Source organism: Anabas testudineus, chromosome 16 (genome assembly GCF_900324465.2).
Source record: "Anabas testudineus chromosome 16, fAnaTes1.2, whole genome shotgun sequence".
NCBI lineage: Eukaryota > Metazoa > Chordata > Actinopteri > Anabantiformes > Anabantidae > Anabas > Anabas testudineus.
In genome coordinates this window covers 1,030,283-1,044,862 of record NC_046625.1, presented here as the reverse complement: position 1 = coordinate 1,044,862, position 14,580 = coordinate 1,030,283, and the positions used below count along the sequence as shown (strand labels likewise).

General features: G+C 39.9%; 1 protein-coding gene across 1 annotated transcript in view; it reads right to left on the bottom strand.

The window, feature by feature from the left end:
* LOC113169891 (collagen alpha-6(VI) chain-like) overlaps nucleotides 1-14,580 on the bottom strand; it is a 36,210-nt gene that overhangs the window by 7,490 nt on the left and 14,140 nt on the right. The window contains exons 7-27 of the mRNA XM_026371663.1: nucleotides 13,811-14,362; nucleotides 12,742-13,329; nucleotides 11,541-12,122; nucleotides 11,109-11,455; nucleotides 9,716-9,794; nucleotides 8,589-8,734; nucleotides 7,985-8,077; nucleotides 7,701-7,754; nucleotides 7,275-7,346; nucleotides 6,580-6,606; nucleotides 6,406-6,450; nucleotides 5,699-5,752; nucleotides 5,465-5,527; nucleotides 5,302-5,367; nucleotides 4,116-4,169; nucleotides 3,277-3,312; nucleotides 2,951-3,013; nucleotides 1,695-1,757; nucleotides 1,066-1,128; nucleotides 520-582; nucleotides 389-439 (exon numbers count right to left, since the gene is read on the bottom strand). Of these exons, the coding sequence (XP_026227448.1) occupies nucleotides 389-439; nucleotides 520-582; nucleotides 1,066-1,128; nucleotides 1,695-1,757; nucleotides 2,951-3,013; nucleotides 3,277-3,312; nucleotides 4,116-4,169; nucleotides 5,302-5,367; nucleotides 5,465-5,527; nucleotides 5,699-5,752; nucleotides 6,406-6,450; nucleotides 6,580-6,606; nucleotides 7,275-7,346; nucleotides 7,701-7,754; nucleotides 7,985-8,077; nucleotides 8,589-8,734; nucleotides 9,716-9,794; nucleotides 11,109-11,455; nucleotides 11,541-12,122; nucleotides 12,742-13,329; nucleotides 13,811-14,362 (3,161 nt within the window). The remainder of the gene's footprint in view (nucleotides 1-388; nucleotides 440-519; nucleotides 583-1,065; nucleotides 1,129-1,694; nucleotides 1,758-2,950; nucleotides 3,014-3,276; nucleotides 3,313-4,115; nucleotides 4,170-5,301; nucleotides 5,368-5,464; nucleotides 5,528-5,698; nucleotides 5,753-6,405; nucleotides 6,451-6,579; nucleotides 6,607-7,274; nucleotides 7,347-7,700; nucleotides 7,755-7,984; nucleotides 8,078-8,588; nucleotides 8,735-9,715; nucleotides 9,795-11,108; nucleotides 11,456-11,540; nucleotides 12,123-12,741; nucleotides 13,330-13,810; nucleotides 14,363-14,580) is intronic.

Below are 14,580 nucleotides of genomic sequence, written 5' to 3'. Positions count from 1 at the left end.
AACAACCATGTGTGAAGACGCATCCAGTGGTCGTGGAAAAGATGTTAATCTGTTTAGGAAGAGTCAAATTAGAACGAATGAAAGAAAACATCTAAGGAGATTGATGGAACTACTCAAACGGGGTGGCTGTGGATCAATAGGTAGAGAGTTGTGTTCCAATCATAGGATCAGTGGTTCAATTCCCAGCTGCCATGTCACATGCAAAAGTGTCCTTGGGCAAGACACTGAACCCCAAGTGACCTTTGTTTTTTCGACGGGCAGTGCATGTGTGTTCCTTCAAACTAGCCCATTTTAAACTTGCTTTTGAAAAACCCTGAAACAAAAACAACAGATAAATTGAAATTTGGATGAAAACTGGATCAGTTATTTTAAATTTAGTCCGCAGTACTTTGGATCCTGGAGGTCCTGGAGGTCCATATCCATCTCTACCGTCTTCACCCTGAAACACACATCGAGTCAGTGACAATGCTCAGAACGATGCTCAGACAACTTACAAACGCCTAATCTTTAGCTTCCTACCGGCAATCCTCGGGCCCCATCTTGTCCTGGCGCACCCTTAATTCCTGGATCTCCTGGTTGGCCCTTCAACAAGAATCAACAGATTAAATCTGCTCTTGACTCAACATCTCTATTAAGACCGACTTTTAAAAATACTGAGGTCATTAGCCCAAACTCCTCCAGCTGAACCCCACCTTCTCAAGACATGTTTGAATTTCCCACATTAAGGTGTGAATATTCTTCAAACCCCATTATTCTCGTTAATTTAGCTGCTATTAGGCACCCTTCATCATATCTCTCATCAACAGTCTGCCCAGTACTGAAATATCTGAACAACTTGATGGGCTGTCAAATTGTTTTCTTTAAGCATTCGGTAATAAAAAGAGGTACTTAGGTACAATAACAGCAGAACTCTGTTTTACTGTAAATGGATCAGAGTCATTTACAGACTAAACTCTGTGGTGGCCAACACCTATCATAGGCTCATCTTTGGTCACGCTTATTTATTTTTTCAGGAACTAAAATAGGAATGAATCCCAAATGAGAAAGAGAAGATTATGTTCACACCTTCTGTCCATTATCACCACGACGTCCAGTTGATCCTGGTTTTCCAGGGGCTCCTGGTTCCCCCTGTAGGTAAAGCAACAGAGTCAGAGCAGGAAGAGCAGAGCTAAAACTACGTGTATGTGTTTCTGAATGGCTGGGAGCTGTCAGGTAAAACGGTGTCACACCGAAGTATGAACAGCAAACTCATCTCTAGACACCATCTACATCTTTCATATTTTACACCTTGTAGCTTTGAGTAGTCAAGTTTTCATAAATAATAAGTTCTACTATTACTACTCACTCTCTTCAGAAATAAAGATGTTGGACTGAGCAGTTAAGTTACTGGACCACAACTTTACTGTACTGCAGTAATTACAAACTAATTGAAAATTCTACATGTTATGTTGTCCTGAGGTAACTGAATCTTCGGTGGCGGTAAAGGTCAGATTAGATTCAGAGTCTTCAGCATAATATTATGAATCTGGAAGTTCACTTATCCAAGTACCAGATAGCTATACCCGACAACATTATTGCTGCACATTTTGGGGCAGAAACCCTCAATTTGGTGCAGGAATATGGATATGAAAGGACAGCTTGAAAAAAATGTTAAAAGATAAGTTCAAGTCTTTTTACGTCTATTGAAAACTGACCTGGCGTCCAGGAAAGCCAGGGACTCCATTGGGTCCAGGTTCACCGTTGTCCCCTCTAGGTCCCTGCAGAGACAACACAGACTGATTTAGGACAATGTGGCCTATGCACTTGTTTGTCATCTCCCATTATTCCTTATGTGGTTCCCAAACAATATTATCATGTGGTAACTAGAGGTGGGTCTAGTGACTGAGGTGGGTCTGAAGACTGCATCAACATTAACAGCTACTTGATGGACTGTGGACTGAGATGAGGTTTGCCTAATATTATGTTCCAACTGGGCCCGGGTAATTCTCATGTTTTTGGTTGGTAATGAAATAGAAATTCAGACATATTATAAATGTTTGCAGCCTACATCTTATCTCCTCTCAACCAAGAGAACTAGTCACATCTTTTATGGCCGTTTTATAAAACCTGCAGTAAACATTTCTCACTTGTCATTAAACCAGTGTAGATGTGTATGCACACATGTAACCCATTAAAAGTTTTCAAGTTATGTTGTCTAGCAGCGGAAGAACTGGAAAGAATAAAAGTCACATTCATTGCCGTCATTATTCTATTTAAGTTGGAATCCCCACTGAGACACATGGTTTCCTTTTTCACATTTTCTGTGGAAGTCTGTCCAACAGCCAACACAGTTTTCTCATCCAAATCTGCCAAATTCACCTTTTCTCAACAGCCCATAAGGACCCCTGAGACCTCAATCACTTCACATCTCTGTGCATTAATCCTTGTTTACATCTCTCTTGTTCTCTAAAAGTGTTTTTACAAAATATTTGTACAGTATGTTTGTCTGAAGCATGGCCGCGTGCAGCTGCTGAAACTCTCTTTAGAAATTTCATCAAGGCCTTGTTGAATAAAACAGTGTGCAGCCTGTCTTTGGACATTTACACAGTTTTTACTGTTAACTGCGTGCTCCACAGAACTGGATAAAATGTTAAGTAAACACGATGAGGGTAAACTTCAGTATGCTTATTATGTGTTGTAGTTCAGTCAGGTGGTTAATAATTATTATTTATCATATAATTTCTATTAGTTGGTCTGGACTGTAAATAAAGATCAGTGAAAACTACAAAAGAAAAACATATCGCTGTCTCCAAACACAGTTTAGCTCCCTCACTAGAGTATTTATGTCCCCTCAGGGTGGACGTGAATAATGTTGACAGATTATCAGCAACTTTAGAAACTGCACAAAGAAAATGAAGGAAACAATTTAACCAGTCAATCAAAGTGCAGTTGCATAGTTATCAGCACTCACCTGTGGACCAGGAGCACCTGGGAGGCCTGGCGGTCCTGGCGCTCCTTTATCTCCAGGAAAACCCTGCAAAAAAGGTGAAAGAGTAAAACTCCTGATATAATTTATATTTCTGCTCTTTCTGCTGTGGACTGTGCTTCCTGTTTTGTTTCCAACTGTCCGATTTGAACTGACACAACAGGAAGTCACAGAAAGATGTTGTTGATTAGGTTTCTTAGCCAGATACAAAGCAAAGAAGATTCAATCGTTCTCCTGAAGACGTTGGTGCCTCAACAGTTATGATCAGCATCTCTTACTCAGCCTTGAGTTTAGAATAAATCCTCTCCTACCTTCTCACCAGCTCCGCCTCTTCTTCCATCTGGACCCTACATAAAAGAAAAAACATGATATTAAAAGGTTACTTAATGTAATATTTCTGAATCATGTAGAAACATCGATCTGAAAACTTTCTTTTCCAGTTGTAACAGCCTGTCACGTAGCAGCTAACGCCCACTTCACCATGAGCAGCTTCCTACATCACCTAAAAAGATGCATTTAAAGGTTTGTACAACTAATTCCAGCCTTTGAGGAGAAAGTAGGCTGGTGCTGCCTACCACTGAAATATTCAGAGGTGGTACAGTATCGGAAAGTAGGGTGAGCAGCTTTGAACCACAACCCAGCTCGTCAAAAACGTGGTGTTCTTTCGTTTCCAGCTCTGAACGTGTAGCACAACATTTCAGTGTGAAATCGACGCCTGTCACCCTCCTCTCTGTGCTGATCAGATATAAATTACACACAATAATAACCTGCAGTGATGAAGTGGTTCATTAAAATGTCTATGCAACACATTTTGTGCAAATCTTAACTCAACATCAACTCAGGTTAGTTCTCTGGTGGAGCCCCTGCTCATGTGCATTCTGATCTACTCCCTAATAACAGCAACTATGAAAGGGTGTGCTTGTTCATTCTGGGATGTTCAATTTGTCAACTAGACCAGGAATTGTATTGTGGGATTAGTTAATTATGGCTTTAGTAGTACAGGCAAGATTTGAAAATTTCAAATTGCTTTCACCCTTAGGTATACTGTATTTGTCTATAATGATACACCTGTTGCTTTATGCTAATGTTTATTTTAATGGAAATTTTTATGTCTGTATGTTATATAATATATGAAGGTCAGATATCTTACCGGGTTTCCCTTGGCTCCTCCCCCACCGTTTCGCCCATCCGGTCCAGGTAGACCCTGTGGATTAAAACGTGATCAAGGACGGACATAATTCACAGCTCTGGGTACAGCTGGGTTTACTAGAGTTGATGGTTCTGGATGTATTTTGAAAGTAAATGTGGATTTGGACAGAGCATAGCTCCTCAATACTATCATGAGGAATCTTAGAGTTATCTTTGATCAGGGTATCTCCTGATATCTCCTCAGCATCCTGTCTCAAAGTGATGCAGAAAAACTAGTCCTTCTATTTTGACAGGCCTAACCTGAGCCTGGTTCTGCTGGTGCTTTCTTTCATTAGAGGGAGTTTTCCTTTCCACTGTCGCCTAGAGCTGTGTTTTGTTGTTGTTCTCCATATTAAGATACAGATCGTTATATTCCATTAAGCCTTAAATACACTAAATAAACAGGCTGATTTGAATTGAACTGAATTGTTGATCAGATTCCTAAAACTAGATGGATAAAATCCAACCAAAACAAATAATACAAAATGATCCAATCCTACAAATTGTGTGTAACAAAAGTATATAAAGCTGTGTTGTCAGGTGTCAGGTGTGAAAACCTTTTGCAGGACAAACTCAACAATTCATGGATGTTTGTTGGCTTCCTCCATGAACTGCCAGCTTCAGGTCCTTCCACAGCATCTCTTTAGGAGTGAGCTCCGAACTTTGACTAAATAAGTCCAAAGAACCTTTTCTTGTATCTTGTTCTTGTAGAATTACTTGTGTGTGTGTGTGTGTAGGGTCATCTTGATAATAGATTTACAGCAAGCTGGATGCAGCCATCTGCAGATTTAAGTACATTGTTTGTAGATGACTGCGCTACCACCTGAGCTACTGCTGCGCAAATCCTTACAATCACTGCCCCCAACACAGATGAACAGCACTAGTATTTCCCACAGAATTCAGGCTCACACTAGCAGCTATGCACAGTGTGCCATCCTCACTAGCTGGGGACCTTACATGCTTGCTCATCGTGTATTTGAAGAGTTGACAGCTATTCATATGGTTCTCTAAGACTCACACCTGAAGTGTTGCATGTGTTTTGTATTGATGATTCAACTAGGACAGTTTGTGTCAAACGTCAATAAGTGTGTCTATAGACAAAACAAACAATGAGTCTGAACAGAATTACAGTGTGTGATGTTTCTTACTGGTAAACCTTGGTTGCCAGGTTCTCCTTTGGGTCCTGGTCTTGTGTTGTCTCTACCTGGTTGACCCTTAGATACAAACAAAGGTCATCAGTCGTAACTCTGTGAATTTCGAAAGACAAACTCCACATTGTTGACAAAGAGAGGAGAAAATGTTGGTACTCACCGGATCTCCTCTCAGTCCTCGGTCTCCTTTCAGCCCTGCCTCCCCTCTGATACCAGGTATTCCCTGAGGATGACAATTTATCCTGTTACAAGTCAAGAACTCCAAACTTCACTGTAGGGATATCCCACTGAATTACAGCAAGTTGATTCCAAAACAGAAGAATTTAAGTCTATGTAGATATAACAACATCTGATAAACAGCTGATATCTGTGTATAAATGTTTGGTTTGGTTACTGGGTTTCCTGGATCTCCCTTCTCTCCTCGGGCTCCGTTTAGTCCAGTCATTCCCTACAAACACAAGAACCAGAACACAGATCAGCACTGAGAGAGAAAGAGTTGATTGATCCAGTTGATTGGCAACAGTCATTTACTGTATCTTCACATCATCACATTATGGTTTAATGTTTCATAATAATTCAAAACTAGAGTTCTCTATTAAACATTTACAGCTGAAATGATAATATTTGTAGTTCTAAAAGGTGCATTAATATCCATATTTTAATATTTTGTTGGTAGTTCCTTCTGATGATGTCTATTTTAGGGATACTGAGAAGGAATATTTTAAAGACATTTGAATCTGAATTTAAACAGCCTGTTGAAACACACTCACTGACTTTTACTGGTTGTTGGTTAAATATTTCATATTGAAAATTAAAACTACAAAATGAATTGATAAACTGAAATACTATTTGCCAGCAGTTTTTCCATTGTGATGATTTATTATTTCTTCCAGCTTTATATCAAAGACTGATTTACTTTGGTTCTTGGATTATTGAACAACACCTAAAGAAACTGTAATGGCTGTTTGCAGCATTTTACTGATGTCACATGCAGCCATGGGTTAGGTATTAAAATCTTTAAAGTCTACATAAAGTACTTTATTTATGAGAAGGAAACAATGATTTTTAGGTCTTTATCTAAAGACTAGCTGAAATAGTTACCTGCTCTCCATCGATTCCGTTCAGCCCGTCTTCTCCTGTCTCACCCTGCAGCAGTGGAAGAGTATCAGCTGTCAGGTCAAACTGCTTTACTACTTTAAGTAAATTGTCAAAACCTTCAGTAAATGCAGGACTGCATTTAATTGCTTTTCAGTCCAGCAGGTTTGACTCACTCACCCTGTCGCCTGAGACGCCTCTGAAGCCCTGCAGACACAATAAATCACATTTTCAACATCTCACAGGACAATGATTACATGTGCTTTTATATACTATCACTAATATAAACTATTTTATATCTTTATACCTACAATTGACCTGTGGTCACAGTGGTTTATTACAGTGATGAAACCAAAACTAATAATATGTCTTAACCTAACTTTATTATTTCTGACTTTAATATCAATTTGATGACAATAAATGCTTTCAATTTATAAAAAGGAGCTGTAACCTTTACATGAAGTATGTTTGTCTGTTTCTGTTCATTTTACGTCCACGTTCTCAAATGTTGTTAATGTGTCACAACATATGGACGTCCAAGAATGTTAAACACAGAATAATCTCAAGTGCAGCGTTCTGTACTGCTCAATGTACCAAAGGATTAAAAATGTTAAATTGCATAGGAATGTTGCCCACAGATGTCTTCTGTCTAAACAGTGAAAAGTGTTTCAATCCTGAAAAGATGCAGCTTGTTTCAGATAAAAATAAAAACCCCACGTTTCTCCCACTAAACCACTAAAAGCAAAGGCTGATAACCCTAACTGGCACTGGTAGGCAAAGAACGTCAGTGCTATTTGAACAATCACTATTTCCTTGTCATAAACACAGAAAAAAACACAGAAAAAAATACCGTCTTTATTTTTACTGTACTATACCTTCTGTCCACTGGTGCCAGGACAGCCCTGGATTCCCTGAAGTCCACTTGGTCCAGGAGGTCCTCTGTCGCCCTGCAACAGTCCAACAAAGTAAACACAGCTTCATACTGTAAATATACAGTGACTGCTTTACTGTGTTAAACAGGCAAGAATTCATCGTGATCGTCTTGATCATAAAAACACTGCAGCCATCACTGCATCATTTTACTAATTTGATCCAATTGGTCTGTTAGTAAGTAGACATATCTCCATACACTCCATACATACAAAGAAATGTGGTGTGATGTTGGTGAATATCTGTCACACATTTAAAAACAAGAAAACCACAAAAGAGATTCAGCTTCTAGCTTTTTAAATTGTTTTTCCACCACTTCTCACATGGAGGGACATTAATAAAGTGGATTGAATGACTGAAGAAGCACTCACAGGTAGTCCCTCCTCCCCAGGGAAGCCTGGCTGACCTCTCTGTCCAGGCTCACCCTAAATAAAAAACATAGAAACAGAAACATTAAGAGAAGGTTTAAGCAGTTCATGTTTATCTTCAAAGAATTGCGATTCATTAGGATAAAAACATTGACAGCCGAGCGCTTGTGATATTATTTTCTAAATACATTAAAAAAACAACCTTAAAATGCAGGGAAATGGGCTTCAAGAAAAGAATATCCTTTATATAAAATAAAAATATAAAACACATATAAATTATCACTCACCTTACTCCCCTGTGTGCCTGGAGACCCACGGGGGCCTTCTGGTCCAGAACATTTGCATGGGACTTTGCAGCACTCTCTATGTGACACTGTGTCCTGCAGAGAACATACCAAACATAATCAATGCAAATTTCCATTTTGACAGACAACATGCACATCAGGCAGCTTCTGAATTGTTACAAGGTGCAGTTTTTAATCTTGCTGTAGTCTCTCTTTAGGTGACACTTTTCCAACTTCTTTCATTTGCAATCGCATATAACACACTAATCTTAATCTGTGAGATTATTAGAAAATCAAGCCCTTCACATGTTGTTCTCTTCCCAGTCTGTGTACTACTTGTCAACATACTACATCAGAGTAATCTAGCTTCCTTCTGGAAAACTGTAATAAGTCTTCCCAAAGATGGTTTTCAGTGGCAATCCTCTCACCATCTGTGGACTAAAAGCTTCTGACTGACTGACTGAACACACCTGATCCAGGTAATTTTTACTGGAGATGGCAGAGACAGTTGGAAAACAAATAGGGCAGCGGTCCTCTAGGACCAGGGTTCCCAGACTGAGGTCTAGAGGCTGTTTACCTGAACTTAGTGGTTTTATAAATGACTTACAATCTGTTTGAGTATGGTGCTGCCAACATTCGGCATCCCAATGCTGAGACGAAGGGTGTGGTCAAATCCTCGACCAAACTCGACCATCTGCAGCTCAGCAGGCCTGTGTGCTCCCTCCAGAGCCACAACCAGCAGAGCGCTGACCCCTGCAGACAATTCACAATTACAATTAACACGGCGGAGGCGTAAGTATCAGGCATTACCTGTCTCTAACTCATCATGCCGCCCTTTAATCCATCTGCAGGTTGAAGACCCTCCCTCTGCCCTCTCCCTTTCTGTTGTCCCATCAACAAGACTATTCAGGCAGGGGAGAAACGAAACCACACTCGAGAATTTGTGGAAACCTACAAGCTTTACTAAGACTCACACAGGTAATCGGAAGTCCAGTTGCATGTTTTGATGGATTAGTGTGATGAAGTTAAAGCTGGATTCTCTTTCGAACCATGTCTGATTTAACCATGAACAGTTCCTTTGTGGATTTTAAACTATATTCAAATAAGCTGGTCTTGTAAATCCGGGTCAAATCTTTGTGCCCTAGCACATCCAAACAACCAATACATTTTAAAATGTGAGAAAGCAAAAATACACAACATGTGTTTTGGTAACATAAAAATCATTGATTGACTGGTTAATTGATTAGTTGATTAACAGATTAAATAACCCAATATCTTTGGAACTGACCAAATTAAAATGATATTTAGAGAATTTCAAATCTTGATATTTTTCATTGATGTTTATTTATTAAATTGATCATAAAATAATAACAAATAATGAAAATAAATAATAACAAATTATTGATACTTTTCCTGCTTTTGTTTCATTATGCTGCTTTTGCATGCAGTGACTAAATATTGACAGAGAGATGTTTAGCTTGTGGCGACTGTTATCTGTAAACAATAGTAATAAGATTAAATCATATGTATTTAAAGTTAACTCACTTCTATTGTTATCAAAAGCAAAAAGGTGCTGAGCACATGCCTTCTTCATAATCATGCACATACTTGATGATTTAAGTAAAAAATGTGACACTTATATAGGTAACAGTAAGGGGAGAATACAAAAAGCAGAGGCTGGATGAGGAGTTGAATGAAACAATGGTAAGAAAATACTGAAGGAAAAGAAGTTACCAGACAGCTGGAGTTGCCGTGAATCGGTCTCCAGTTTCGTCACATTACCATCAAGTCCGTCTGAGAACATCAACAGCACCTGATGGATGAGATTAGTCATATTAAACTGTGCTTTTATGGAATTGCTGAACTGTTGTTCCCCGACAGTACTACACTGCATAAAACACTTGTTCTGCCCATAAAGCTGCGAACACAGAGGGAAGTATAAACGGGTTTCCGAGCAGAGGCCTAATGCCGGGGGATCGTTGTGTTCTCTTTTGGGCTAAAACGGCACTAATCACAATTGTAAAGAATGGAAAAGGTTGAGCTGTCTGTTGCTCAGAGGAATATGACCAGAGCTGTGGATTGTTACCCAGATACTGCAGAAATAAATATGAATTTTATAACATTATCACTTATTATTGTGACTTCTGTGCCGGTCCCAAGACCGAATAAATAGAGAGGGTTGCGTCAGGAAGGACATCTGGCGTAAAAATCGTCCATAAGACTTGTTATAACAGAGGACATAAGGTTGGGTGGTGTGAGGGTAGAAGATGCCCACGATAGAGTGAGGTGGAAAAAGGTGATTCACTGTGGCGACCCCTGATTGGAAAAGCCGAAAGAGAAGAAGAATATCTCTGGTGGGTGTAGATCTGGCCTAAATCCCAGAGAAGATGTGATGTTTCCAAAGCCTTTCTGTAGTAGATTACCTTTGATGTTCAGGATCATTGTCCTGCTGCATGACGCAGCTACATTTGAGCTTCAACTTGCAGGCTGTCACCAGGACATGATCCTGATAAACCTGGGAATTCATCTTACACAACGGTAAGTGGTCCAGGTCCTGAGACAGCAAAGCAGCACCAGACAATGATGCTCCGTTCACCACTTTTAAGATAATATTTTAATGTTGGTAGGAACATACAACACCATACATGATGTTTTATGTTCTTCCAAGACAATTCTACCACCATTTCATCTGTCCACACAATAGTGTGAAGTTTCAAAGTGGTCTTTGGCAAATTTCAGACGTGCTTCATTGCTTTTTTGGAGAGCAATGGCTTTGTCTAACTGTGGACTGAAGAATATCTAAACTGTTTGATCATCGATTTTCTTGACTCTCTTTTTGTGAGGGAAGGATCAAAATAGCTGATGCTGCTTGTGAATAGCACACTGATACTGTTTCATACTGTCAAGGTGGCTCTGAACCACAACTCAAACTTATTTTATTGGTTGGACTCCAGGTTTGCTAACACCTGACTCCAGTTGGCATTAAGTGGCATCAGATGCCTTGTTTCACTTACTTTTTCCACCATAACATTTTATATTTAATAAAAACTAAAAAAACACATGATGATAAAATACTTTATACTGTAATTTCATGATTGACATATGCAAAGATTTCAGTCATTCTCACCTTAACAACAGCACTGGACTCGGCTTTGAATTTATCCCTGAAGGAGTTCAGAAGAGCAGTATTGAAGTAGCTAGGTCTGGACACCTGCAGACTCAAGATTTTATCCACCACATCAGGTTTGTAGTCATCAAAGTTTGTGTCATACAGTTTTTTGCCGTCCCGATCTACCACCTGAAATGCAATTTTGGTCTTAACAGGTTTAGAACCGGTGCAGCAAAGGGCTGGTACTGAGGAAATATAATGTACAATCTCAGGCAGGAAGATCTTGAGCTTGTTGTGGCCATTGATCATCCTCTCACCAGTTCTTTGAGAAATATCAAATCCTATGGCGATATCAATAGTACAATCTGGAAGAACAAAAAAAGACCAATCGGACCAATAGCATTTTGGTGGGATAGAGTAGGTCAAAAGGTCGAATCACACAATACTCACCAGTGGAAGGGGGATCGGGGCTTGGGGGGTCATCTTTTCCACAGACGGCATCTATCACCTTTGTCTTAATACTTGCAAATTCAAAGTTCTTCACAGGGAACAGCCTCTCTGGGGTGCCAGTGATCTGCAAGAGCTGCAGATCATGGACATCTCCAATGGCGATTGCAAACACAGTAATTCCCAAAGCTCTAAGCTCTTCAGCTGCTTCATCTACTTCATCATGAGAATCACCATCTGTGATCACCACCAGATTCTGGGGGATGTTCTGATTTCTGCGACTTCCCTGTGATGGATCAAAGTAATTCTTGGTGCGAATCAAGGCCTTTCCGAGATACGTGTTTCCAGCTGTGTATTTCATTGTGTCAATATGGTTGATCACTTCCGACTGAGTGAAGTACTTGTTGAGATAAAATTCATCATGTGGGTTATCACTGAACTGTAAAATTCCACAGTGCATATACTCCTTACTGATGTTAAAGCTTTTCACTAGGGATTTTGTGAAATCTTTCATGATGGTGTAGTTGCCTGGGGTGATGCTGCCTGACCGATCAAGTAGAAAAACCACATCACCGGCCTTACAATCTGGAAGAGCAAAAAAAAAAACACAGCAAGAGAAAATCATTAATGCACAATACTAATAAAAAATGCACGTATCCATTATCTAAACTGCTCATCACACCTTAAGAGACTACAGGGTTGCTGGATCCTGTCCAAGCTTGGAAGAAAGGCTGGGTACACCCTGGACAGGCTGAATCATCAATTATCATAAAATAAATGATTGTTTGCAGATAAAGAACCGAACTATCAGGTTCTGAATTTACGGTGGCTTGACATCTCGTCAAACTTGACTATTGACTGATACTGATTGTGGAAGACATGCAAGTGGAAGAGGTGGAGAATTTTGTATATTGCGCTGACAACTACAGGTACCTTTGGCCTGGTGATAGATTTCAGCACTTTGCACTATTCATAACATGTGATCTTATTTATGGATTAAAGAGTGCATTAACCATAGATAAAACATTAATGTTATTATACACATTTATGGACAACCATCATATGAGAGGTCACTGCTGTTCAGGAGAAACTGTGATGACACATTCTAATAGTTTGTGTCAGAAAGTCAGTTCCTGTGTATTTAATGAACTGCAGAGGTTTAGAATGTGCTTGAGGTTGGTTTATGCAATGTGACGCTGCTCACCTGGTTTTGTGGAATTGCAGAGAACAGGAGAAATATTTTTGTACAGAGTTTCTAGATCCTTGAAACTGTTCACAGAGAAAACTCTGGATGAGTCGCCAGCCATGATCTCCAGCTCCTTTCTCTGCTCCTCTTTATTTGCACTCTCCACTGCAATACTAAAGACTTCGACCCCGGCTTCTCGCAGCTTATCAGACGACTGCTTCAGCTGGTGGGGGTCGGTGGCTTCTCCATCTGTGATCACCATGAGTATCTGGGGCACGTTGGATGCTTTTCTGCCACCGTGTGTAGAGCTAAAGTACTGTAACGTGTACTGCAAGGCTTTGCTTGTGTAGGTGTCTCCTGTTGGTTGCAGTGCTTTTTCAATTCCAGCGAAAACTTCTTGTTTGGAATTATGTTCCTTTAAAGTAAAAACTAACTTTGGTTCATCAGCATAGAGAATGAGCCCGAATTGAGTCAGGTCTTTGCCAACTGTGGTTATGTTCACGATTGAGTTCATAAACGTCTTCATGCTGATGAAGTCATTCTCCTCAATGCTTGTAGAGCCGTCCGTCAGGAAAATAATGTCAGCTTTGGTTGTCTTCTTACATTCTGGTTAGAAAACAAAGACAAAGAGTAAAGGGTACATGGGAGGGTTGGCTGATTAGTCCTCACTATGTTTACTTGAAACATACATATCATACACATACACAGATGAATAACCAGTCTGAAATGTCTTATTTACATGTTGGAATTAGTTAACTGCCAATCAAGTTACCAATTAATCTTCTGGTTTGTGGACAGTTTTATAGGAATTGGGTAAGTGGGCTACATAGCCCTTTTCCCATAGTGGACACAGAGAAGATCGAGAAGATTACTATGGACATAAGATTTGTCATTTGCCTATGGGTGCCTGCACTTTAGCATGCAGGTGTACGTCATCCACGTCTCAAACAGTATTATTGGAAATCTTTGAAAGGCTTTAATACATAAACATGTTTTAACATATAAACATTTCCCTGCTTATTTGTGTGCAGACCCATGTTGGATAGACTAAAGACTAAAGACTTGGACAGTCTTGGGCTATTCTTACCTTCCTTACAGAGTTTCAAGATCAACTCTCTGTCCAGAGCCTTCATTGCGTCAAAGTTGCTCGAGATCAAGACATTGTCTTTTGAGCCAGTGATGCCTTCCAGTTGGGTGCTTGTGGCCTCACCTACACCAATGGCATAGATCACCACTCCCTTGTCTCTTAGAGCCTTAGCAGGACGTGCGACTTCATCTTTTGCGTCTCCATCTGTTATCACCACCAGTCTCTGCTTCAGTTCAGGGCGCCCTCCTCTGGTTGCATCAAAATACTTTGATACCTCTGTGAGAGCCTTTCCTGTGAGAGTTCCTTCGTTTATTTGCTCCATTTCTTCAACAGCTTGTAACATATCCTCCTTTCTGTAGTATTGGCTGAGGGAAAACTCCAGTTTTTGTCCGGTGCTGAACTGCATCACTCCAACACGCACATCATTTTGACCAACATTGGACTTGCTAATAACAGATTTCATGAAATCTTTTATTATCTTGTAGTCGTCTTTACGAATAGTCTCAGAGCTGTCAGTCAAGAAAATCACGTCAAAAGATACGTCCTTACAAGCTGTGGACACAGAGAATGGAAATTTTAGTGTTGTGTAAGACTACAAACAAACAACCCTGGCAATAAAGATGGTGAGGACGACGATCTATTTCAATTGAATTGCTCATCCTCACTTGTTAGATCGATTTCTGAGGTTCAGTCTGGAGACTGTACTTCCACCCTTAAACCAAAAATTGTAGTACTTCAAATTACTAAAACTCCTGTCCGATAAAAACAGC